Genomic DNA, 25,734 nt, shown 5'->3' with positions numbered 1-25,734 from the left:
CTTCGGTAACCCTTCAATTTTTCAGCTACCATTTCAGCATATTTAATATGCCCAAACCAGAACCCTTGGTAATGTCTAAAAAGCTGTCCTATTCCCAGCCCCCCCCCCCATGTCTCTGAAGAGCATTCTGCTGACCCCATTGGTCAGCCAAAAGCCAGGAAGTCACCCTTGGTGTCTCCCCTGCTTTTGTTCCTTGCATCATGTTCTGTTGGTAACTTCATTAGGAAGGGTATATTAAAGGAAGAATTGCCTTATTATTATACACGCAAAATACAAAGAAGTAAAAAGCACTGAGAAATCAAAACAACTGTGTCAGAGTAAGGAGGATCAATCTGGTTCAGAAAGAGAGCTACAGATGGGAGCTTCACCATAGGTACCGGAGGCCCACCAGGGAGAGCAAATTCTCCCTCCCCGTTAGGGATCATGAGAGGCACTGAGCTCAAGAGTGAGTGTGCAGGCTAGCAATCAAAAGACAGGACATACTCTCAAGGTATATAGAATTTAATTATGGTAGGAACAGAGTGGGGAGGGAGTTGTTCTTCTTTACAGGCTTACGGTAGTCTTTATAACAAAGAAGACCATTTGCCTGAAGGTCCCATTCGTCTGACAAGTTGGATTTCCAAAATATATCTAGAGTGTGTGGACTTTTTAAAAAATATATATTACCTGTTTACTTATTTATATTTATTTATTTGATGTGTGAGTGAATTTTTCTCTTTGTGTGTGTACACATGTGTCACTGTGCATATGTTCAGGTCACAGGATATCTTGTGATCAGTTCTCTCCTTCTATAATGTGAGCTCCAGGAATCCAGCTCAGGTCATCAGACTCAGCACCTTTACCATTTCTCTGCATCTTCATAGTTTGGGTGCCACAGTTCTCATCTAAGCCTTTATCCTTTTCCTGTGGTGCATTAAAGTGACTTCCTGATTCCATTGCTATCATCATGTCTACCAGTTCTCCACAAAGAGGCCAGAATGGTCTTTTACACCGTTCACCATCCTACGCATGGTTGTTCTGATGATCTTTCGTTTCCCTTGGAATAAAACGGAAAGAGTACGTGGTCTCTACAGGCCTGCGCTGTGCCACATTCTCCTGCCTTATCAACTAAAGATGTTCTTGGACCATCCCAGGAAAGAACTTCTCTCTCCCTAGAATGCTTTTCGTAATATGTATATGTATGTGTGATTGTGTATATATACATGCTATTTGTAGTTGTGTCCATTTACATATTCATATACATTTGCATTTATATGCAAATATATTTACATTTATGTATTTAGCATGATGGGATCGTTTGTTTTCCATGCCACATGAATGGAGGTCAGAGGTCAGTTCACGGGAATCATTTCTCTCCTTCTACCATATGGGCCCAAGGGGTCAAACTCAGGTTGTCAGCTAAGTGACAAGTGACTACCCACTAATTCATCTTGCTAGCTCCTCTCTTCGGTTTTAATGATTAATTCTGCTTCACAGCTTAGATCCCAACAATAGTATTAATTCCTCAAGGAAACTTTTCTTAAGCATTTTATTATCTGTATTAGTTCTTCCAACTTATGCTTGACCACCAATTATTCTGAGGCCTGTGCCCTGTTCACTCTGTTCAAGTACACCTGAAATTCTTTCTCTGTGTCTTGTCTGTCTTTCCATCAGAATGTTTCTTTAGAATTTCATATACTGTGCTCCCCATATGTGGTTATTAAATGACCCTGTTTCTTACCTGTCCTCCTAGTCGGGTATTAAAACTACTTTCAATTCTTCTGTATTATTATGAATTCTAAAATGGCCATCCACAAAGTTTAACTTTAATGCATATTAGCTTAACATAAATTCCGTACATTAGATTTTAGAATTTTATTCCTGTCAGTTATTTTTGAATAGGAACATTTTCTTTCCACTCCTATTCACTTGCACCTATCTTAATTACCTCAATGTAATTTTTCCCCCTGAAGGTATTCTAAATACTGAAAGAAGATAGAACAACCATGTTTCAAAGTACTAATTTCTACTAATAAGCACAAAGATATGATCTAGATGTCTTAAGGGAAAATTTACAATACTATTCAATATTTGTTCACTCTGTTACGGGTGATTTCTACATTCCAGAAAAAACTTTACCAAATATTAGATTTCTTCTCTATTTTGAGTAGTGTTGTTGGTGACGGATTTTGCTTTGTCTTACTTGGGGGAAAGCTGTGCTCCCAGCTAACATTCAGTCATCTTCCCTCAGGTTGACTCTCTATTATGTTGGGATAGGAGCAGCTGCCCTCGTTTTGGGCTACGTGCAGATTTCCTTTTGGGTCATAACCGCAGCCCGGCAAACCACAAGAATCCGAAAACAGTTTTTTCATTCGATTTTGGCACAAGACATCAGCTGGTTTGATGGCACTGACATCTGTGAACTTAACACCCGCATGAATGGGTACGGGAAGAAGGGTCTGTGTGGCCGTGGTGTTAACGTACGGACTGTGTGTAACTGAGCCACGGGGACTTCTCTGTTGCAGTGACATCAGCAAACTCTGTGATGGTATTGGAGATAAGATCCCTCTGATGTTTCAGAATATATCTGGGTTTTCTATTGGCCTCGTGATAAGCTTGATAAAGAGCTGGAAACTCTCGCTGGCGATTCTGTCCACGTCTCCTCTCATAATGGCTGCATCAGCACTGTGCTCTAGGGTAAGCAAGCTAGTCCTGGTCCTGGCAGCAGAAGAAGCAGCACAATGCTTACCAAATCTGCAAAAGAGAGAGGTGTTTATTCTGCCTGTCTATTCTGCCCTAGAGTGTAAGAGTGTTTATTGACCTCTGATCTTTTAATCAATAATCATCTTTATGCCTTTAAATTAAATGGCTAAGATATGATTTTTCATTAATATCTTACTAACAGAAAAAACATAGCCTAGTACTGCTTCAAGTGATAGCACAGAGAGAGGATGACGACATTACACACTGGACATTTAGCTGTTGCAGGGGGAGTCTTGTATATTCTAAATCCCCCCAATGAATGCATTGAGGTTCATTGTACTGGGTACAGCTGAAGGGAAAGATCCTCAAGTAACACCCTTAAAGTGCTGTTTGATAGCAATCTCCTCCAGTTTACATTGTACATGCCTTTAAATGGTTTAGAAAATATGTCAACATCTAAGGAAACATGACTCAGCTCTTTAAACAAATTTGTATTTGCATTCTCAGTGGCATTCTGAGCAGGATTCTAATGCACATACTGGAAGATAATAATGTTGTTTACAATCTGGTGAAGTGTGTGTGTGTTTGTGTGTGTGTGTGTGTGTGTGTGTGTGTGTGCGTGTGTGTGTGTGTGTGTGTGTGTGTGTTCATCCTCCAGCAGCCCAAGTATCCCTAATATCTCTCAAAATCATATCTCCACAGTTGTTGTCCAGTGCCTGTGTCCATCACATCAAAGGCACTGTGCTCTTTGCTTTGTAATACTCAGTTTTCAAAAACCAAATCCATAAAATTTCCTGGCTCACTTGCTATCAGGATAATACAAGTTTAATCAGGATTTCTAATAATAAAAATATTCTGTAGTTGACTGTTTTCTTAAAAGGAAGCTTGGGTGTTTAGACAACAGATCTTTTTAAAGTTTTCTACTAGCATTTATTAATTGTACATAGCAATGGGTTTCATTCATGCATGTTTAAAATGTAGTTTGTCACATTCTCTGCATTGTCTTTCTTGTTGCCCCACCCCTGTCACTCTCACTCCTTTGCTTCCTCTTCCTGACTAATCACCTGTCCCCTTTCATATCTTCTGTGTCTGTGTTTCAATGGGTTGTTCATGGGCATGTGAGTGAGTAGTTGCTTAAAGGAACATGGACAGTGTACCCATGTCTATCCCACTGAAGAGCATTAGACAGCAGGTCTCTGATCTTCTGGCTTCTCGTGTTGACCTTGTAACCCTCATCTTTATCTCAGGCTTGCATGAAATGAGGATCACCCAATAGGAAAAAACCCAGAATGTGTTACTAAGAGCAGAACCTTATCCTCTCATGAGAAAAGTGGACAGAAGTTATAAAGAAACAGCAGAAGGGATCTAAGTTCTACTACTATATTAACTGAAGAGAAAGCAAGTGAGAGTCAAAGTTCCCCCAAATGACTAGGGTGCATAAGTTCCCTCAATTCAGGTTAATTTGGCAAGTATTTACTGAATATTCAATGTGTACAAGGCTTAGCACGATGTAGTGTTACCCTCCAGTGATCTACTGTGGAGCTGTCTTTGTTAATTAAACTCAGAAAATGATAAGCTATTCTGACTAGTTTTATATCAGCTTGACACACGTTAGAGTCATCAGAGAGGAAGGAGCCTCAATTGGGAAAATGTTTCATTAGATCTGGCTTTAAGGCATTTTCTTAATTAGTGATCAATGGGGAAGGCCATAACATTGTGCTGATTGTCCTCAGTTCTATAACAAAGTGGGCTGATGAGCCAGTAAGCAGCACCCTTCCATGGGCTCTGCATGAGTTCCTGACCCCAGGTTCCTGCCTTGTGTCAGTTCCTGCCCTCGCTGCTTTTGGTAATAAAGTGTTAGACAGAAGTATGAACAAAATAAGCCCTTTCCTCCCCAACTTGTTTTTGGCCATGGTATTTCATCCCAGCAATAAGAACCCTAACGAATACGTTAATTAGTATTTCATTTATGTCATCCCATGACTTTACCAGCCACAAAAGCTTCTTCTACACCAAATCAACTCCAGTTGTATGGAAGGTACTCTCGTATTTTGGAAACAAGTAGTTTGTTACAGAAGTGGGCAAGACAAAACTCCCAGCTTTGACATGATAGTGTTCTCTTTGCTCTCACTGAACTGTTTTACTAATAAAACTACAAAGGATTGACAAGTGGATGATCATAAAGGAAGGGGTACCTGCTATTTCAGATTTTTAAGACATCAGATAAACCCACCTACTGTCCGAAATACTAATGATCTCCATTTTTCTTTTTAATCCTAGTGTTGAGAGATACAACATTTACTGAATATACTCCAGCATATATGAATAGCAATGGTTTCAGGACCATTCTCCACATATAAGAGAAGTGAAGTTTCCTCTTCCTGCCATAATCTTGTGACCTAACCCGCCCTGAATCCTTTCTTTTGTGCATAATAACAAACCAATTCAAGTCAGGCTCACTAATTTTCAGTGTCCATGAGACAAATAATGTTTCCAATGTCCTTTGCTAAGTCAAATACTCCCCGTTGTACCAGTGAAACTACCCACATCCGAAAGAAGCTTTTAAAACACAGAGAATTCAGTGAAGCTTCACTGGTAGAAGAAAAAGTCAGACAAGGATTTCGATGCTGGGTAATGAGAAGCTACTGAAATTGTGTGAGAGTTAAGTGCTTTGTAAAGTCTCACTCTCTCTGGTTCTCTATTGGTTAATGCCCTAGCTTCCCTTCCTGCTGCTGTGAAAATCTACTCTGATAAGGGCAACGTGGGAAAGGAAAGGTTTGTTTTAGCTTAGAGTTCCAGGATACGGTCCATCACAGCAGAGAAGTCAAGGGCAGAGAGAGAATAAACGTGTGCCTGCTTGTACTCAGCTCCCTTCTGTCCTATACAACTCTGGATCACCTGCCAAGGGAATCAGTCCACCTGTAATGGGTTGGTCACCCCACTTCAAGTACTATAATCAAGATAATGCTCAACAAACATTCTCAGACCAGGCTGATCTAATTCTAGATCTGCTGAGCTGACAATTAAAACTAACCATGAGAGTCAGTTTTGTGTTGCTGTAGTACAAATAGCAAGAAAGAATAAAGTTTTATTTTAGTCCTGTCCTGACTGGGTTGGGTACTGAGATGCTGAGGTAGGACACAATGTCAGACAGAGGCCAAAGGCTGATGAGTCCTGGCTTTTAACTCTATCTTACTGTTCTGGGGACCACAAACTGATGACATCTGGCAATTTTGAGTTCATAAATTTAATCCACCATGACAGAAAAGTTAGAGGGTGAGCCAGTAATGGATGAAGGGTGTGGCTAAGGACCCTTTCCTACCTCCAAGAACCAGAAAGTAGAGAAAGAGAGTAAAGCCAGAAGTGGATTATAACCCACCTGTACATCAGCTAGACCCCATTCCTGAAGGTCCCATAGACTCCCCCAAAATGATGCCACCAGCTGACCCTCTGGGGAACATTTGAAATCATAGCAGATTCATTCTTTGCCTAACAGTGGCTGTGCTTATTACAGATGGTCATCTCATTGACCAGTAAGGAGCTGGATGCCTATTCCAAAGCTGGGGCTGTAGCTGAAGAAGCTTTGTCATCAATCCGAACAGTCACAGCCTTTGGAGCCCAAGAGAAAGAAATTCAAAGGTCTGTCCCTTTAATTATGACAAAAGACACTTGGTCCTGTTTTCTCCAAAGGCTACTATTTGGTGTTTTGCTTTGCAAGGTATACACAGAATCTAAAGGACGCCAAGGACGCTGGCATAAAGAGGGCTATAGCTTCAAAGCTGTCTCTTGGAGCCGTCTACTTCTTTATGAATGGAGCCTACGGACTGGCTTTTTGGTATGGAACCTCCTTGATTTTTGGTGGAGAACCTGGTTACACCGTCGGGACTATTCTTGCTGTAAGTTTTGCTTGCAAACAAAGATGGTAGGCTTAGATCATCTTTCCTTACCTAGAGTTTAGTTTTAAAAACTTTACTTTGAATGAAGATGATCACCTTCTCATGATTTGCATTTACTTTTATATATATATATATATCAAGATTTATTCATCTGACATGTTTTGTGTCCTCATTGTGGCAAGCATTGTGCTTTCAGGGGAATCATAATTGAATTCCCCACTAATACACACAGTTTTCTTAGTCTAACACTGAAAATGGCCAATCTGTAGTGAAACATTTCCTCTCAGGTTTCCTGGGATTCAGTCATGACCCGCAGAGATGCTGCTAACTGAAAAGTCCTCCAATAGTTGGATCCATCTCTTGTACCTCTATCCTTTCCTCCATGTAGCTGAGTGTAGGCTGGAGAGGTGGCTAAGTGGTCAAGTACACACTGCTTTTGCAGAAGACCCAAGTTCAGTTCCACCACCAATGACGGATGGGGTTGGTTCACAATTGCCTTTATCTTCAGCTCCAACTCCAGGGGTCCCCATGCACTTTGGCCTCCTCTGACTTCAGCATTGGTGTGCAAAATCTCCCATGCAGAGACACATACACAGAAATATTGTTTTTAAAAATATAGTATTCCAAGCTTTGGAGCTAATGTGCACTTATCAGTGAGTGCATAGCATGTGTGCTCTTTTGTGATTGGGTTACCTCACTCAGGATGATATTTTCTAGTTCCATCCATTTGCCTAAGAATTTTATGACACCATCATTTTTAATAGCTGAGTAGTACTCCACTGTGTAAATGTACTACATTTTCTGTATCCATTCCTCTGTTGAGCAACATCTTGGGCTGTTTCCAGCTTCTGGCTATTATATAAAAGGCTGCTATGAACACAGTGGAGCATGTGTCCATGTTATATGTTGGAGCATATTTTGGGTCTATACAAGAGGCTACCAGTACCCAACAGAAATGAGACTAGTTGAAATGCCCAACAAAGGGGAGAGAGAACCTGTAGAGATCATATTCAGAATTTTCTCCCAGACCATCTCCAAATTTTCAACCCAGAAAGGCCCCTATCTAAAATAAATTCAGGGACAAAGTGTGGAGCAGAGACTGAAGGAAAAGCCATCCAGAGACTCCCCCACCTGGGGATCCATCCCCATATACAGACACCAAACGCATACACTATTGCTGATGCCAAGAAGTACTTGTTGACAGTACTTGTTATAGCTGTCTCCTGAGAGGCTTTGCTAGAGCCTGAAAAATACAGAGGTGGATTGTCACAGCCAACCATTGAACTGACATTGAGCACAGGAAACCCAATGGAGGAGTTAGAGAAAGGACTGAAGGGGTTTGCAGCCCCATAGGAAGAGCATCAATATCAACCAACCAGACCCCCTAGAGCTCCCAGGGACTAAACCACTAACCAAAGAATACACATGGAGGGACTCATGGCTCCAGCCATACATGTATCAGAGGATGCCATTGTCTGGCATCAATAAGAGGAGAGGCCCTTGGTCCTGTGAAGGCTCAATTTCCCAGTGTAGGGAAATGTCAGGGTGAGTGGGTGAGTGGGTGAGTGGGAGGAAGAACAGCCTCATAGAAGCAGGGGGAGGGGTGTGATGGAGGGGTCTGGAGAGGAAACTGGGAAAGGGAATAACATTTGAAATGTAAATACATAAAATATCCAATTTAAAAAAAATGAAAAAGGAAGGAAGGAAATAAAGCTTCATGTAACCCTTTCCAATCTTGCCATCCAGAGTCTTTTGAACTGCTACAATTGTGTATGAAATTACAAATCATTCCACTAACCTCCAATCTCTACATCAGACACATCAGTTCAGGTTTAAAGAGATCCGTCATGGTGAGCAAAGGGACCTTCTCCACTGCTTCCATTTTTGTTTGGTCTTTCCATCTTAGGTAGATGACTCTTCTTTCAATTAAATTGATCTTTTAAATTTGAGACTTTCATAGTTAAGGCTTTAAATTGTTCGTTCATCTCATATGAAGAACTAGAAGCTGACATCTTTATTCCTTTAGTTCCCACATCGGCATGACAGAGAAAAGCGCATGACCTTCTAGAATTTGTTCCTTATTTGACCTTTTCTTGCAGAGGCATTTGCCTAAATAAGGAAGGTGACAGAGCAGTTTTAGAAACAGGATGGAGACAATACAATGTCTCTGAACTATCAGTTCAGTCACCCTCTTGCTGAAATTCCCAACGTTGATCATAGTAGAGGGGAGGAGCCCATAGGAGCACACTCAGCCTGTGGTCAGTTTCCTGTGGGCTGGTATGGTTCAGGCAGCTCAAATGTTGCTACAACTGGAGAGACACAAACTCATGCAGTGGAGAGTCAGACTGCTGGGGCAGCCTGTGTTCTCCTTACAGGCTTCATCCTGTCTCCCACATTCATATGCGAATCCTCTCATAGTCCAGGAACACAGACCAAACTTGCCTCCCAATCCCATTGTCTTTCTTACATCACTGCAACAAGGTGACTACTGTTTACTTTGCCCCTGTAGGTTTTCTTCAGTGTGATCCACAGTAGTTACTGCATCGGGTCTGTAGCCCCTCACTTGGAAACCTTCACTATAGCCAGAGGAGCCGCTTTTAATATCTTTCATGTTATTGATAAGGTAGGAGGTCTCATTGCATTGAAAGATACCTGTCTCTTACTGCGAGAAGGAACCTGAAAAACAGGCCCATTCAACTCACTAAAACCACAGGGTGGGTAAAAACCTACACATTGGTCATTTGGTTATAGAATGAAAGATTGTGGTTAACTTTTTTTTTTTATTAACTTGAGTATTTCTTATATACATTTCAAGTGTTATTCCCTTTCCCGGTTTCCGGGCAAACATCCCCCTCCCCCCTCCCCTTCCTTATGGGTGTTCCCCTCCCAACCCTCCCCCCATTGCCGCCCTCCCCCCATAGACTAGCTCACTGGGGGTTCAGTCTTAGCAGGGCCCAGGGCTTCCCCTTCCACTGGTGCTCTTACTAGGATATTCATTGCTACCTATGGGGTCAGAGTCCAGGGTCAGTCCATGTATAGTCTTTAGGTAGTGGCTTAGTCCCTGGAAGCTCTGGTTGCTTGGCATTGTTGTACTTTTGGGGTCTCGAGCCCCTTCAAGCTCTTCCAGTTCTTTCTCTGATTCCTTCAATAGGGGACCTATTCTCAGTTCAGTGGTTTGCTGCTGGCATTCGCCTCTGTATTTGCTGTATTCTGGCTGTGTCTCTCAGGAGCGATCTACATCCGGCTCCTGTTGGTCTGCACTTCTTTGCTTCATCCATCTTGTCTAATTGGGTGGCTGTATATGTATGGGCCACATGTGGGGCAGGCTCTGAATGGGTGTTCCTTCAGTCTCTGTTTTAATCTTTGCCTCTCCCTTCCCTGCCAAGGGTATTCTTTTTCCTCATTTAAAGAAGGAGTGAAGCATTCACATTTTGATCATCCGTCTTGAGTTTCGTTTGTTCTAGGGATCTAGGGTAATTCAAGCATTTGGGCTAATAGCCACTTATCAATGAGTGCATACCATGTATGTCTTTCTGTGATTGGGTTAGCTCACTCAGGATGATATTTTCCAGTTCCAACCATTTGCCTACGAATTTCATAAAGTCGTTGTTTTTGATAGCTGAGTAATATTCCATTGTGTAGATGTACCACATTTTCTGTATCCATTCCTCTGTTGAAGGGCATCTGGGTTCTTTCCAGTTTCTGGCTATTATAAATAAGGCTGCGATGAACATAGTGGAGCACGTGTCTCTTTTATATGTTGAGGCATCTTTTGGGTATATGCCCAAGAGAGGTATAGCTGGATCCTCAGGCAGTTCAATGTCCAATTTTCTGAGGAACCTCCAGACTGATTTCCAGAATGGTTTTACCAGTCTGCAATCCCACCAACAATGGAGGAGTGTTCCTCTTTCTCCACATCCTCGCCAGCATCTGCTGTCACCTGAGTTTTTGATCTTAGCCATTCTCACTGGTGTGAGGTGAAATCTCAGGGTTGTTTTGATTTGCATTTCCCTTATGACTAAAGATGTTGAACATTTCTTTAGGTGTTTCTCAGCCATTCGGCATTCCTCAGCTGTGAATTCTTTGTTTAGCTCTGAACCCCATTTTTTAATAGGGTTATTTGTTTCCCTGCGGTCTAACTTCTTGAGTTCTTTGTATATTTTGGATATAAGGCCTCTATCTGTTGTAGGATTGGTAAAGATCTTTTCCCAATCTGTTGGTTGCTGTTTTGTCCTAACCACAGTGTCCTTTGCCTTACAGAAGCTTTGCAGTTTTATGAGATCCCATTTGTCGATTCTTGATCTTAGAGCATAAGCCATTGGTGTTTTGTTCAGGAAATTTTTTCCAGTGCCCATGTGTTCCAGATGCTTCCCTAGTTTTTCTTCTATTAGTTTGAGTGTGTCTGGTTTGATGTGGAGGTCCTTGATCCACTTGGACTTAAGCTTTGTACAGGGTGATAAGCATGGATCGATCTGCATTCTTCTACATGTTGCCCTCCAGTTGAACCAGCACCATTTGCTGAAAATGCTATCTTTTTTCCATTGGATGGTTTTGGCTCCTTTGTCAAAAATCAAGTGACCATAGGTGTGTGGGTTCATTTCTGGGTCTTCAATTCTATTCCATTGGTCTATCTGTCTGTCTCTGTACCAATACCATGCAGTTTTTATCACTATTGCTCTGTAATACTGCTTGAGTTCAGGGATAGTGATTCCCCCTGAAGTCCTTTTATTGTTGAGGATAGCTTTAGCTATCCTGGGTTTTTTGTTATTCCAGATGAATTTGCAAATTGTTCTGTCTAACTCTTTGAAGAATTGGATTGGTATTTTGATGGGGATTGCATTGAATCTGTAGATTGCTTTTGGTAAAATGGCCATTTTTACTATATTAATCCTGCCAATCCATGAGCATGGGAGATCTTTTGAGGGGGAATGTTTTTTACTAAAAACTTTGTGTATGCCTGGCAGTGGTGGCATACACCTTTATCCCAGCACTCAGGAGGCAGAAGCAGATGAATCTCTGTGAGGTCGAGGCTAGCCTGGTCTTCAGAACAAGTTCCAGCCAAGGCTACACAGAGAAACCCTGTCTCAAAAAACCAAAAAGAAAAAAAAAGAGGAGGAGGAAGAAAAAAGAAAAAGAGGAAAAAGACAAAACTTCATGTCTAGCTTCATGTACTTCTAAAACAGGAAAGATACTTTAAAAGAATTTTAAGGTCCATCTCTATACTGTTCTTGGATAAGTTGCCAGCTTAACCCTTTAAAGATGTGTAACAATCTCTTTTTTTTCCCCAAGAAACCCAATATAGATAACTTTTCAACAGCTGGATATAAACCTGAATCTATAGAAGGAAACATAGAATTTAAAAACGTTTCTTTCAGCTATCCATCAAGACCTTCTGCCAAGGTATGTTAATTCTTCCACTTTCTGACACTGTCTTCAGGCCAGAATCTTCTGTTGTGGGGAACTTTCTTTCTTTCTTTCTCTCTCTCTCTCTTTCTTTCTTTCTTTCTTTCTTTTTTTAAAGATCCTTTTGTTTCTGTTTGTGTGGTATGTGAATATATGCATGTTCACCTTTGGGGGGTGTGCATGTTCCTGTGTGCGTGCACCTGTGGAGAGATCAACTTTTGGTGTCCTCTATAACCAATCTCCACATTACATATTAAGGAAGTGTCTTTCATTTGAACGGAAGATCACCAGTTCAGCCAGTTTGCTACAGGGATCCCCTGTTGCTGCTTCCCACACTAGGATTACAGATGGGCTGCCCCCACCCCCTCCAGAACTGGTATGAGTGCTCAGGAGTTGAATTACAGTCCTCACACTTGCATGCCAAGTACTTGCCCAGTGAGCCATCTTTGGGATGATTTTGTCCACTTGCTTAAAGATACAAATAGATCAATATCTAGGCAGACTAACAAGCAGTAAACAAGTATCTCTGGATATTACGGGGCTTTGGGGCGACCCACTTGTGGTTTAATAATAAACATGGGGAGACATCTGTATAGTGTTATGGTGTTGGCCTGTTTGCTGAGCTGTTTGGCCATACATAGTGTCTCGCCATTTGGCGCGTGCTCCCCCTCCCTCCCTCCCTCAGTCCCTCCGTCCTTGTCTCTCTCTCTCTCTCTCTCTCTCTCTCTCTCTCTCTCTCTCTCTCTCTCTCTCTCTCTCTCTCTCTCTCTGTCACCCACACAGCCCTTCTGTCCTGGCAACAGCTGCCAGCTCTTTATTATGCAAAAAGCTCCTTCACCATCACAGCTTGCCTTCCTTTTGGGTCAGGTGAAGAAGCAACAAACTTTTACATATACTGTTAGACCCAGCAATTAACAATTGAGAATACACGAACATACCTTATAACACGTGTGGATGTGGGCTATCCCAACATCTGGAACAGTGATTTATATTTTCCTTCCTCTCTCCTGTACTTGACCCATTGACATTTTTTAACTACCTATGTTTCCTCCACTCTCCACCGCTAAGCACACCAAAATGTCTTGGGTTGATGCTGCCACCTATTGGTGGTGCCCGGGATATTATCCAGCTGCACTTCAATAATTCGTTTGAGTCTGGGAATTTCCAACCATCAAGTGTTGTGTACCACGTTCTCTGGGTTCTAAACAATTCTTGTTTCTTTGTTTTGAAGCTGGATTTTTACCCCAGGCAAACTTCTTACTAGTATGTGCTACCAAATCTGTGTATGTAGGTTTATAACTGGCACCAGTTGTAGGGTTATTGGGGTCTGCTCCACCACAGGGCTAGGCCACTCAGGGAGGTAGGATGCAGGAAATTTGACCACACTTACCCCATACCGCTGCCGGGCAGGTGTCAGACTGTGGGAAGCCCCGGGACACTGCTCCAGGGTGGAGAGGTGGGAGTTGGATGGGGGTTGGGAGGGAGCGGTCCCTGGGCCTGCAAGGAGGCTGGGGCCATCTGGTACTCAGGGCATTCAAGTGGAATGCTGCAGAAGAGCTGAGAATGGAGTGGAGGCCCACAGGCTGGTTCTAGCCGGGGGCCGAGGGGGAAAGAAGGGGAGCTCTGGCTGGTCCCGCAGGGTTAGTCCTTGGCTTGATGGTTGTGGGCTACAGGCTTAGTGGTGGTGGTGTCTGGGAGTGCAGGAAGGCCTTCTACAGGAGATTAGACTGCAGCTCTGTAGGCAAAGACCTCTGTGGCTCCCCAAGGTTGACCCTGATGAAAAGAGAGAGTCCATTGTTTTAAGGCGTTTATCATCATGGCGGAAAGTAGGTGGGTAAAACTGTACCCCACTTCTCAGAGTGAGACTGAGATTTTGCAGGGAGGAGTGTCTGGGAAGGAAAGGTTATTGACTGAGTCTCCAGACCTCATTATAATGGAGATCTGTCTTGAGCTTATGTGACCTGTGGTCACCTCCACCACCTGTGGAGGAGCTTGAGGCATTGCCCTTATGTGACTGATGGCCACAAATCTATGGAGGGCTGTGGCTAGTGACCGATCTGGTTTTCTGGGAGTCAGGCGAAATGCCTACTATCCTTTTCAGAGTCACCGGGGTTTCAAGCCTCTCTTCAACCAGGAACCAGGGTGCCTTTCACTGTCTCACATGGGTAAACAATTGTCTTTAATTTGTGCGTCTGTGTGAGAACAGGCGGGGAGGAGCATGCCATTTTACACAGGTGTAGGTCAAGAACGGCCTTGCTTTCAGAACTTGATTCTCCACTTCCAACTTGTTGAGGCAGGTTCCTCTCCTGTCTCTGCTGATTTGATGAACACTCTATGCCAGCGGTCTTCCTATGTGAAAGCTACAGCACTGTTTTGTTTTGTTTTTTTAAACGTGGGTTCCAAGAATTGAGCTAAGGTCATCTGTCTTAAGTGAATAGCATTTTTACCTGCTGAACCATCTTCCCAGCCTTTAAATGAACTTTTGAACATAACCCTTTCTGTTAAACTAACTAATTTTGAAGACCTACCCACGTTAAGGAGAGAACACACTCTTTCATGGGATGAAGAGAAACCAACTTGGGTGTGAAAGTGACAGTGGGAAAAATATTCCTTATTAGTCCAGAATGCTCAATTCAAAAAAAAAACAAAAAAACAAAAACAAAAACAAAAATGCTTTTCTGGTTGGCTGACACTGGGCATATGTATATATGTACATATATATATACACACATACATTTTTTATAAATGATGAAATCAAAATGAAAGATTCTAAAGAGCTGCAAGCCTACAGTTGCAAGCAAAGAATATTCCCATCATGCTGAGATGTGTCCTTAGATCCAGGCAAGTGTCCAGAATGCCAAGGTCTCACCTGTGTCCTAGTGGGTTTGCCACTTGCTATTTTGAATGTACCTTGTAAAAATATTAGACCTATTCCAAGGGGGAACTTTCTTAAGGAACCCAATTGCTTGTCAAGATTCCATTCATTACAAATTAAGAGATAAAATGTTAATTTAGTTGTCATAAGATTCATGTAAGTTATTTCAGTTAAAAATGTGAAGTTTGCAGGCTTGGTAGATGGTTTACTTGGTAGTGAGCAGGTAAGGTACTCACTGCTCAAACATGAGTCTCGGGGTCCCCCAGCACTCACTTAAAACCTGGTATGGCAGCCCAGTCAGAATCCCAGTATATGGGAGGCAGAGATGGAATCCCCTCCCCAAATGCTAACCAATCCAGACTCACTAAAAACCCAGGCGCAGAGACCCTGCCTCAATATATAAGGTGGAGAAAAATTGAAGAAGACTCCTGCTGTTAACATGGAGCCTCTGTGTGCATGCACACATATATACATGTGTGCATACCTGCACACATGCAAAAATGAATCATGTGCACATACCAGCCATACATGTCTAGGAAAAAATCATAAAGTTTATTTGGAAAGAGGAAGGGAGCAAGGAAGAGAAAAGAGGGAAAGAGAAAACAACGAAGGATGAATGTGATCAAGATATATGACACATACATATGACAATGTCTTAGTGAAACACATTATAATTTGTGCAATTAAAATATGCTAATAAAAATATGTGAAGAGTTTGCTGTGGCTAGCTAGCTCTTAAATTGTATATCTTCTACTTATAAAGAAATGTTTAAATACTATACTTCCAAATTGTATATTAATATAGGTATAAATGATGTTATTATACAAATAAATATAAGATCTGAATTGTTTTCAGTGCCACATAAGAATTTTTTCTGTCTACAATTACAGATTAATTTTCTGACTGTTTGTAAATAATTGTCTATCATTTCTAACTGTATCATTTCCTGTGCACATGACAGATTCTGAAAGGCTTCAATCTCAAGATTAAGTCTGGAGAGACAGTAGCTTTGGTTGGTCCCAGTGGCAGTGGCAAGACTACCACAGTCCAGCTTCTGCAGAGGCTGTATGACCCAGAAGAGGGCTGTGTAAGTGCAGACTTCTTTTTAAAAGTCATGTAGGAGGGACTGGGGAGATGGCTCAGGATCTCAGGGCTTGCAGTGAAGTCAAGAGATGCTGTATTCCCAGCACCCACATAAAGCTTGTGGCTTGCACATCTGCAATCCCAGTGACAAGCAAGTGGATCTCTGAGACTTGCTGGCCACCAAGTGTGGATGAATTGGTGAGCTCCAGGTACCCTAAGAAACCCTATCTCAAAAACTAGGAGATAAAGTGATCCAGTAAGAGACCCAACCATTGGTACCTATGCACACATGTGTACATTCCCAAACACTGGCCCCTAAGCACACATGTGCACATACCCAAACACTGGTCCTATGCACACATTTGCACATACCCAACCACTGGTCCTTATGGACACATGTGCACATACCCAAATACTGGCCCCTATGCACACATGTGTACATACCCAAATACTGGCCCCTATGCACACATGTGCACATACCCAAACCCTGGTCTCTATGCACACATTTGCACATACCCAAACACTGGTCTCTATGCACACATTTTCACATACCCAAACACTGGTTTCTATGCACACATTTGCACATATCCAAACACTGGCCCCTATGCACACATGTGCCCATACCCAAACACTGGTCCTTATGCACACATGTGCCCATATGCAAACACAGGTCCCTATGCACATATTCCCACATACCCTAACACTGCTTTCTACACTCACACGGAATGCATACACATGAACATATACACAAAAATTAAAAAGCTAATTCTTAATGCTTCTACTTAACAGTGATTATTATCTTTAGAAGAAAACTTGTTTAGAACTTTGTAGGCCTGAGTTCATGTTAATATTGACTAAATAAATTACTGGATCAGTGTGAAGCAGTGCCCATTCTCACACAAATGCCAGGGCTGCGAGGAATGGAATCTCTGATGGCCACATCCAACTCTGTCCCTGGAATGTTTTGAGGTGATTATACTACCTACGAAGACAGTTTATTTACTCTTAATTTAAAAAATTATGAGAAAGAACTTTACCTTTTGTGATTGAATAAGGCATTGAGAAATAAAGGCTAGAATCCTATAGACACCATCACTCTTAGAACAACAAAGTTGATGGTATCTGTCTATATAACATTGTAGCACCTACAATGTGTGTGTGTGTGTGCGTGCGTGTGTGTGTGTGTGTGTGTGTGTGTGTGTGTGTGTGTGTGTGTTGTGTGTATTACTAAAGACCTTACTAATACTTTGTTTGTGATTTCATGGGATTTTAAGTTAATTTTTTTTTTGAAGACCTGTTCCAATCTACCAGAGAAAAAAAAATCTATTGGTGTTATCCATACCTCAAATATGTTTACCAAAATACAGACAGTCTTTGTTGAGATACTACTTCTCAGTTTATTCTTTGGATTAAGAAGACAGTTGAAAGCCAAGACCTTGGGCAGCATCATAGCCTGCTTGGTTCTTTGGTATGGCAGATCACGGTAGATGAGAATGACATCCGAACCCAAAACGTGCGACATTACCGAGAGCAAATTGGAGTGGTCAGCCAAGAGCCGGTTTTGTTTGGTACCACCATCGGTAACAATATTAAGTTTGGCCGTGAAGGCGTGAGTGAAGAAGAAATGGAGCAGGCAGCGAGGGAGGCAAACGCCTACGACTTCATAATGGCCTTTCCTAAGGTGAGCGTTGTGCCTAGGGTAGGCTAATTCTCATTACACAGTGGGTTAATATGTGAAAGAATTTTAGAGTGCAGCATCTGCAGAGAGTGGAACGTGCTAAAGTCCAAAAGAAGAAAGACGTCAGTGAAAGGCCGATCTCGAGAGTTAATTTTAATTTTTCTTCATGTCACTGTACACGGGAAAGAGAAAATAATATCAATGTTAAAGTAGGACAAAGAAATTTGAGAAAAAGCATGAGCACAAGCTGAGAACAAACGTTGGTTTGTAGCTCCATCTAGTGGCCCGTAGTAGAAATGGCGTGCTCACACACTGTCAGGTCTGGTGAGCTAAGATGAAGGGACCAGGCTCCTTCTAAAAATTCAAGGAATGGGGGCTGGGGATTTAGCTCAGTGGTAGAGCGCTTACCTAGGAAGCGCAAGGCCCTGGGTTCGGTACCCAGCTCCGAAAAAAAGAGCAAAAAAAAAAAAAAATTCAAGGAATGAACACCGTATAAAAAATGTAGAACTGTAAAAAAGATATGATAACTTTGAAATTCTTGAAAGTGTAGAACTGTAAGAAAGATATGATAACTTTGAAATTCTTGGCAGCAAGACGAGTATTAATGAACATCCTGCGATAGTTTTTAAACCATTTGTCTACGTTTCCTCCAGTTTAAGTACATTCGAACCACCTGATAATTGTTGCGTGTACCCAGTAAGATATACAAAACTTACACTTGAAATTAAATTACATCTACAACCCATCATTCCGGAGGGTCACAATAACAAAAGCATTAACTTTGAAGAACATACTTAAAACCACACCGTGTGCATTGTAGCAAACTAACTCTTTTTAAAAAATAATGTTCATTATGCAGTGATTTAACATAATGATTAACATAGCACGCAGGCCAGCAAGATCGCTGAGGGCTTGAATGTTCCTTTCCTTGGTTGGGAAGCAGTACATTGCCTTTGGTTGGTAATTTTCTCCTTTCAATGAATTTCTTCATAATGCACAGTGCTCTCCTGCCTCCCACTTAGAATTCGAGAGCATTTCCATGTACTCTTTAACCCAACTCTGCAAGTTAGTATTTACTTTACTAAAGAATGCACATAAACAAAAATGCCCTTTGCTGTAAATCTAATAGTAAACCACATTCTGTGCTCCAAAGGATAACAGAAGAAACTAAAGATTAGTATGGTGAATACCAATGTTCACAGTCATATTAACGAGAGAGAGGGAGAGAGAGAGAGAGAGAGAGAGAGAGAGAGAGCATTCTTGATCACTAATATCACAGTCACTGGAGGATTGTACTTAAAGGGAACTATGATTCCCTTTGTCCTTGTGTATTTAACAGCTTGGAAGAGGTCAACCCCTTTAAAGACACAAACTGCCAAGCAAATTCAAGAAAAGGCAAATAATTAACGAGCCCAAACTTTCTTACAAATAACTAAAATTTTAAATAGTAGCAAAAGTTATTTAAAAATGTAAAGCCCTCACGAGTCTTCAAAATAAATTTCTTAAGAATACATTTAATCAAAGGTTGGCCAAAACAATAAAAGAAGTCCTAAATAAATTGTGCCTTATTTATTAAAGAGTCAGTTGTTTTTAAGGTTATGTGTTCTTCCCAAGTTAAACTCTAAATGTGATTCTTTGCCAATTAGAGAATTCCATGACTGTTCTGTATATGTGTAGAAAGTGATGCATAGACTCCAAAATACTTTTGTATTTACAAAATCAAAATGTGAATATAGAGAAAACAGCTTCTAAAACAGAACAATGCTAGTACACAGTGCCAACACCTGGTTCAAGACAGAAACCAACACAGTAGTGGAGGAACATCTGTGGATATGTAGAACAGTAGGGCAAAGGCTCAAAGCGGGACCATATATCAATTAAGTTTTAGCAAGGCTAATAGAACTAAGTAGGTGAAAGAAAAAAATTTAAGCAAATGGTACTGGAACCAGACATCCAATGAGCTGTGGCTTTTGCATCACGCCACACATAAAAGTTAATTCAATATATATCTTAAAGCAAAACATTAGCTTGTGTTTCAAAAATGTAGAAGAGCAGAGAGCTGAGGCAGGAGAATCACCCTTTGGAGGCCAGCCCACACTACATAACAAGTACAGAACCAGTCTGAACTATTTGGTAAGACAGTCTCAAGATAATGATTAATTGATAGAGTTAATACAGTAGCAGAAAGAAGAGAATCATGATGTTGAGGTAATTAAAGAACTCTTAGGAAGCTATGTACTGCATTCTAAAGTGGTATCACAGAGGCTACTGAGATAATTTGGGAGTTAATGGCATTTGCTGCTCTTCCAGAAGTCTCAAGTTTAGCTCCTAGCACACATATCATAACTCCAGTACCAGGGAACCACAACTGTCTTCTGGCCTCCCCAGGCATCTAGACACAGGCAAAAGTTAAAAAAAAAAAAACTTAAAAAAAATTGTAAGGGGCTAGAAAGATGGCTCAGTGATTAAGAGCACTGACTGCTCTTCCAGAGATCCTGAGTTCAATTCCCATCAACCACAGGGTGGCTCACAACCATCTGAAATGGGATCTGATGCCCTATTTCAGTGTGTCTGAAGACAGCTACAGTGTACTCATGAAAAGAAAAGGAAGGACGGAAGGAAGGAAGGAAGGAGGGAAGGAAGGAAGGAAGGAAGGAAGAAATCTCTTTTAAAAGATATTTATTTTTTTAAAAAAGTGTAAACTGTACAAGTATGTGTGCACTTGTGATCCCGGTATTCAAGAGACAGAGGCAGTGACGGGCGAATGCCAAGTTTGAGAAGAGCCTTCGCTGGATAATAAGATCATTTCTCAAAAGAGGGGTTGGGATATGGTCAAGATACATTATATACAAGTATAAATTTTCCTGAAAAATATTACAAAAGGAACTGAGACTACAGGCTGAGGATGTAATTTGGTGCAGAGTGTTTGCCTGGGATGCACAAGGCCCTGGGTTAGTTCCCCAAGAAGGGGAAAGAAACAGTAACAAAAAGAAAGTTACAAACTGGATTAAGTTAAATTAAATTAAAACCTTCTTTCAAAGAACAATATTTAGAAAATGAAGATGTTAGATTTACCAAGCAAGAAAATGTTCCGAATATCTCTCTCCCTGACCAGGGCATACATCTAACTATTTAAAAATTGTTACAGGGGGCTGGAGAGATGGCTCAGAGGTTAAGAGCACTAACAGCTCTTAACTGAGGTCCTGAGTTCAATTCCCAGCAACCACATGGTGGCTCACAACCATCTGTAATGGGATTTGATGCCCTCTTCTGGTGTGTCTGAAGATAGCGACAGTGTATCCACAGACATGAAATAAACAAATCTTTAAAAAAATAAATAAATACAAATAAAAATAAAAATTGTTACAACCAGAAACAAAGTAAAGCTAAGATAAATTAAAATAAAATAAAAAGAACCCCAGGTTTGGCAAAAGATGAACTAAGAGCAATGTATATATAAAAACTGCACATTTTTATTGGTCATCAAGAAAAACTGAAATAAAGCTACAATCAGATGTGATTTCACGCTCGCTAGAATGGCCAAAATGAAAAAGACTTGCTTAAGTAACTTGAGTGCTAATATAAGCACTTGAACCACCCCTCCCATCTAAGAAGAGCGGCAGTGGATAAAGCAGTTTGCCTGCTGGACTGTTGGACATGTGATCAGGACAGCTCACTCTTCCTGTGTATCAACTTCTGCTAGAAAGGAAAACACAATCACAAAATCGTCTTTTCCACAAATACTCCTGGAAGCTTTATTCATAATAATCGAAACTTGGAAATAAGGACCTGAGTGAGTTAACAAGTTACTACCAGGTGAAACACAGGGTTCTCCGTTAAATTTTAGATGTCAGAGAAACAGTGAATTTTTAAGCTTTGATATGTCAGCCATTTTCTCAAATTCAAATTTAACTGACCTCAGCAGTGTTTGGGGGTATTTTTGTTTGGTGAGGCTGAACTTGGGAACCCAAGGCAGATATGACATTGGGGGGTTATACAAACACACAACACAACAGTGTAAACCACTGTCAAATCGTGAGCAGATTTCAAATTATACTGAGGAAGGGAAGGTCAGGCTACTACAGGGATGTGGGCTGTCGGAGGGGACACTTGCTCCAGCAGTGCCCTTCACTCAAGTAAGAACACTGGACTCAGTGGGTCAGAGCTTGACGTTGGAAGCAGAAGCCACAAGGGCAGGAGGATTTGGCCTTTGGGTGGGATGGGGTTCTAGGGGGTAGACAGAATCTAAATACATTGCATATTTGTATGAAATCATTTAAGGAAAAAAAAACAAACAAAAACGAAAACCCAAACACCACTACATGGATCAAGGGTACGACTCCGTAGAGAGTTTGTCTAGCAAGCGAGAAGCCCCGGGTTCAAGTCCCAACACCACATAAATCCAGACTGGATGGCTCACACTTGTAATCCCAGCACCTGGAAAGGGTAAGCGGGAAGATGGCCCAAGAACAGTTCAAAGTCGTTCTGGTCTGCATAGCAAATCCGAGGCTATCCAGAGCTTCACGTGAAGCTGTCTTTAAAAAAATAATAATTAAATTTGCACTGTCAGAATCAAATTTAGCTATTTTGAAGCAAGATCAGGTTTGGGCTGAAAAGGACCCTGAGAAGATTTTCAAGGTCACTGTAGAACTAATTTATTTGCCAAAAAAATAACAGGGCTATATCCATAAAATATGTCCGATTATTGTGCATAATTATTCTACAATAAGACTGATTTTTTAAAATATTTCATCCTTTTTAAAAAAATTTTTTTGATGTGTATGAGTTTGCCTGCATGTTTGTCTGCACACTACATGTGTGCAGTGTCCACGGAGGTCATCAGATTCTTAAGAATTGGAGTTCCAGGGGATTATGAGCAACAGGTGGATTGTAGGAACCAAAGGTGGATCCTCTGCAGAAGCAGCCAGTGCTCTCAACCGCTGAGCCGTCACTCCAGTCCCGAGAGTGACTTTTTTAAAAGGGAATGGGGGGGGGGGTCTCTAGAAATGAAAGGTTTAGAAAGAATAGTTGAACTTCTCTCCTTGATGAGATGTGTGCCTAACCAAATAGAATGTGACTAATACAGAACACAGGGTCAAGAAATTACCACATAATATAATAATATCCAATTTGTTAAAAATGTGTTTATCAAGAAACAAATGAATAGAGAGGGTCTTAAATGTTTCCCAAGACTGAAAATGGTCTAGGGAAAAAAAATGAAGCCTTTAAAAAAAGAGTTGTGATAAGTTCAGTTCAGTCTGTTTGCGTTTTGTGTGTTTATCTTATGTTTTCGAGACAGTGTCTCTCTACAGAGCCCTGCTCGTCCTTGAACTCTGGACGTAGACCAAATGGGTCTGAACTCACAGAAACCTATGTGCCTCTGCCTCCTGAATGGTGGGATGAAAGTGGTGCACTACCACACCGTCTTTTGGTTTTGTTTTTGAGGCACAGTCTCCTGTAGGCCAGGCTGACTTTGGATTTGATGTGCAGTTGAACTCCTGACCATCCTGCCTGTGTCTCCTCCACACCAGGCTTAGAGGCGGGCATCACCATACCCTGTTAAGTAGAATTCATTTTTGTCTTACTATTTTTCAGAGTCTCCAAAGGAAAAGTATAGACAACATATCAAATGGCCAACAAACACTACAGCAGTGAATGCTTCTCAGATTTTTTTTTTAAATACTCTGAGGTCATCTAAAAGAGATTTGAAAACTCACTCCAGTTAAGAATTTTTCTAAGAATCCTTCTTTCTGTTTATCTGGTTTGGTCCTAAGTCACCTTTCCTTGTTCTCTTTGCTAGGACTTTTCCTCAGAGGTGTTTGTTTTCACAATGATCAAATCTAGGACTCTGAACAGCCATAATAAAGTGACCATTAAGCTGGTATCAAAGCACACATGTGCCTGCCATTTCCTCCTCTAAGTCATTTAATCACCTTTCTGTTCTTGTGCTTTTTTTCCCTCTCTATATGTCATTAGAAATTTAATACACTAGTAGGGGAAAAAGGAGCTCAGATGAGTGGAGGCCAGAAACAGAGAATCGCCATTGCTCGAGCGCTAGTTCGAAACCCCAAAATTCTAATCCTAGATGAGGCTACATCTGCCCTCGACACAGAGAGTGAGTCACTTGTTCAAGCCGCACTGGAGAAGGTAAGTGGGTAGAATCACTTCTGAGTTCCAAAGTACAAAAAAGTACAGATTTGGGATTCTTTGGATACCAGATAGTAGTTTTCAGAGTTCCTAGAGTGCGCCCGTATGCACACACACACACACACACACACACACACACACACACACACACACACACCATATATACAAGCCATCAATCTATACACCGGTCCATTCCAGCAGGCCTCTTCTGCCAATAGCAACAACACCCTGATCACAGAAACAGCAGTGGGCATCCTTCGTTTTTCTTTTTTAATGTCTCCCACGGGTATATACATTAACACAATTTCACATCAAAGAGAGAAGCCTTGACTTCTAGTTATCTTCCTCAAATGGTATTGGCCACTGTCATGAATGTGAGAGACTTTAGAATAACTTAGACGTCACTTCTGAATGGCACACTTCATTCCTCACTACTGAACCAAATTATTCTATTACTGCTTTCCTAGATAGGTTGGCTGGTATAAAATATGTATGCACACACACACACGCACACACACACACACACACACACACACACACATATACACACACACACAGAGAGATGATAGATAGATAGATAGATAGATAGATAGATAGATAGATAGATAGATAGATACAATCATATGTGTGTATACATATATATGCATGTATGTATATGGACTATTTATATGTGTATACATTCCTACCAAATGTGGAAATATGAAGCCAATGAGATGGCTCAGCTAGTAAAGGCCAAGCTCCCAAGACTGAAGATCTGAGTTTGATCCCAGGAAGTTGTCCTCTAACTTCTGTGTATACATTATGATATGAGCACACATACATACACATTCATACAGATATATATATATATATATATATATATATATATATATATATACACAATGTGTCTATGTGTGTGGTGTGTGTCTGAATATATAAGCAGGTATGTATGTGACATTCACAGATATTTTAACATATTCTAGAATTAAAACTAGTAGAAAGGATCTGCTTACTGTAAAAGGCTAGCTTTCATTGGTATCTCATGTCCAGTTTTAATTTCTTATGTAACTGTAAAAATCAAATCCAGGAAGAATACCCTGTCATCATCTGAGATATTGATGTTAATCATTACTGCTCTTTAATGTTCCAGACCCTAGCTTAAGTTATAGCTTCCTGCTATCCTAAGAAAGTTCTAGTATCCCCCTTTTCCTCACTTTAGAATATCCTGCGGATGTCAGCAGATATTGGGTTCAGTGAATAGCCTCTGGGATTTCCAGGTTCCTGTGCCCTGGAACAAGAGGTTGGACAGGGATATGTGGAGAATAGTAGAAACAGAGATAGTTTATTATAAAAAAAGGAAGGAAGGAAGGAAGGAAGGAAGGAAGGAAGGAAGGAGGGAAGGAGGGAAGGAGGGAAGGAAGGCAGAAAGAAGGGAAGGGAAGGGAAGGGAAAAGGGAAAGGAAGGGAAAAGAAAGGGAAAAGGAAAGGGAAAGGGAAGGGAAAGGGAGAAGGGAAGGGAAGGGAAGAAAAAAAATTCTCAGGGAGGATATAAGCCAGAGCTCAGAGAAAAGTTTGCAAAATGGCCCCACACTCAGAGGGCAAACCCCCTGGGCTTTCTTGCTCATTTGCATACCCCACCTTGTTTGTTTATAGTCTAGCTTGTTCATTTGCATATCCCAGCCTTTCTCAGTTGCGTCCTTTTGCATTTCAGCCTTGGTAGATGTTTCCAGTCTTCATCTCTGCACGCTGGTTTCTTTCACATAATAACTCGCAGGCCTGTTGAAGGCTTTTCACACTCTGCTTTACATTCCTGAACAGTAATACTTTTTAAGCATAGTCGTAGTAGGATGCATCAGTTTCCCCTGCATTTTCCATATAAGGTTATATCATAATTTTATTTGTTTCGATTCTCAATAACTAGTGTTTTGAAGCCTTTCCTTCTCTTATAGATTGGAGATGCAAGACTTTGAAAGAAACCCACATTCGTTTC

At 41.1% G+C, this 25,734-nt stretch overlaps 1 protein-coding gene across 5 annotated transcripts in view; it reads left to right on the top strand.

Moving 5' to 3' along the window:
• Nucleotides 1–25,734, top strand: part of Abcb5 (ATP binding cassette subfamily B member 5) — a 95,610-nt gene that overhangs the window by 18,657 nt on the left and 51,219 nt on the right. For 3 of the 5 annotated variants that reach the window (NM_001446919.1, XM_087553587.1, XM_087553584.1), the window contains 9 exon segments: nt 2,231–2,422; nt 2,505–2,676; nt 6,197–6,321; nt 6,401–6,578; nt 9,088–9,201; nt 11,868–11,978; nt 15,819–15,944; nt 17,418–17,621; nt 23,595–23,765. In NM_001446919.1, coding sequence (NP_001433848.1) covers nt 2,231–2,422; nt 2,505–2,676; nt 6,197–6,321; nt 6,401–6,578; nt 9,088–9,201; nt 11,868–11,978; nt 15,819–15,944; nt 17,418–17,621; nt 23,595–23,765 — 1,393 coding nt within the window. 5 annotated transcript variants of the gene reach the window in all.

Source organism: Rattus norvegicus, chromosome 6 (genome assembly GCF_021556685.1).
Source record: "Rattus norvegicus strain SHRSP/BbbUtx chromosome 6, alternate assembly SHRSP_T2T, whole genome shotgun sequence".
Classification (NCBI taxonomy): domain Eukaryota; kingdom Metazoa; phylum Chordata; class Mammalia; order Rodentia; family Muridae; genus Rattus; species Rattus norvegicus.
This window is presented reverse-complemented; position numbering and strand designations above follow the sequence as displayed.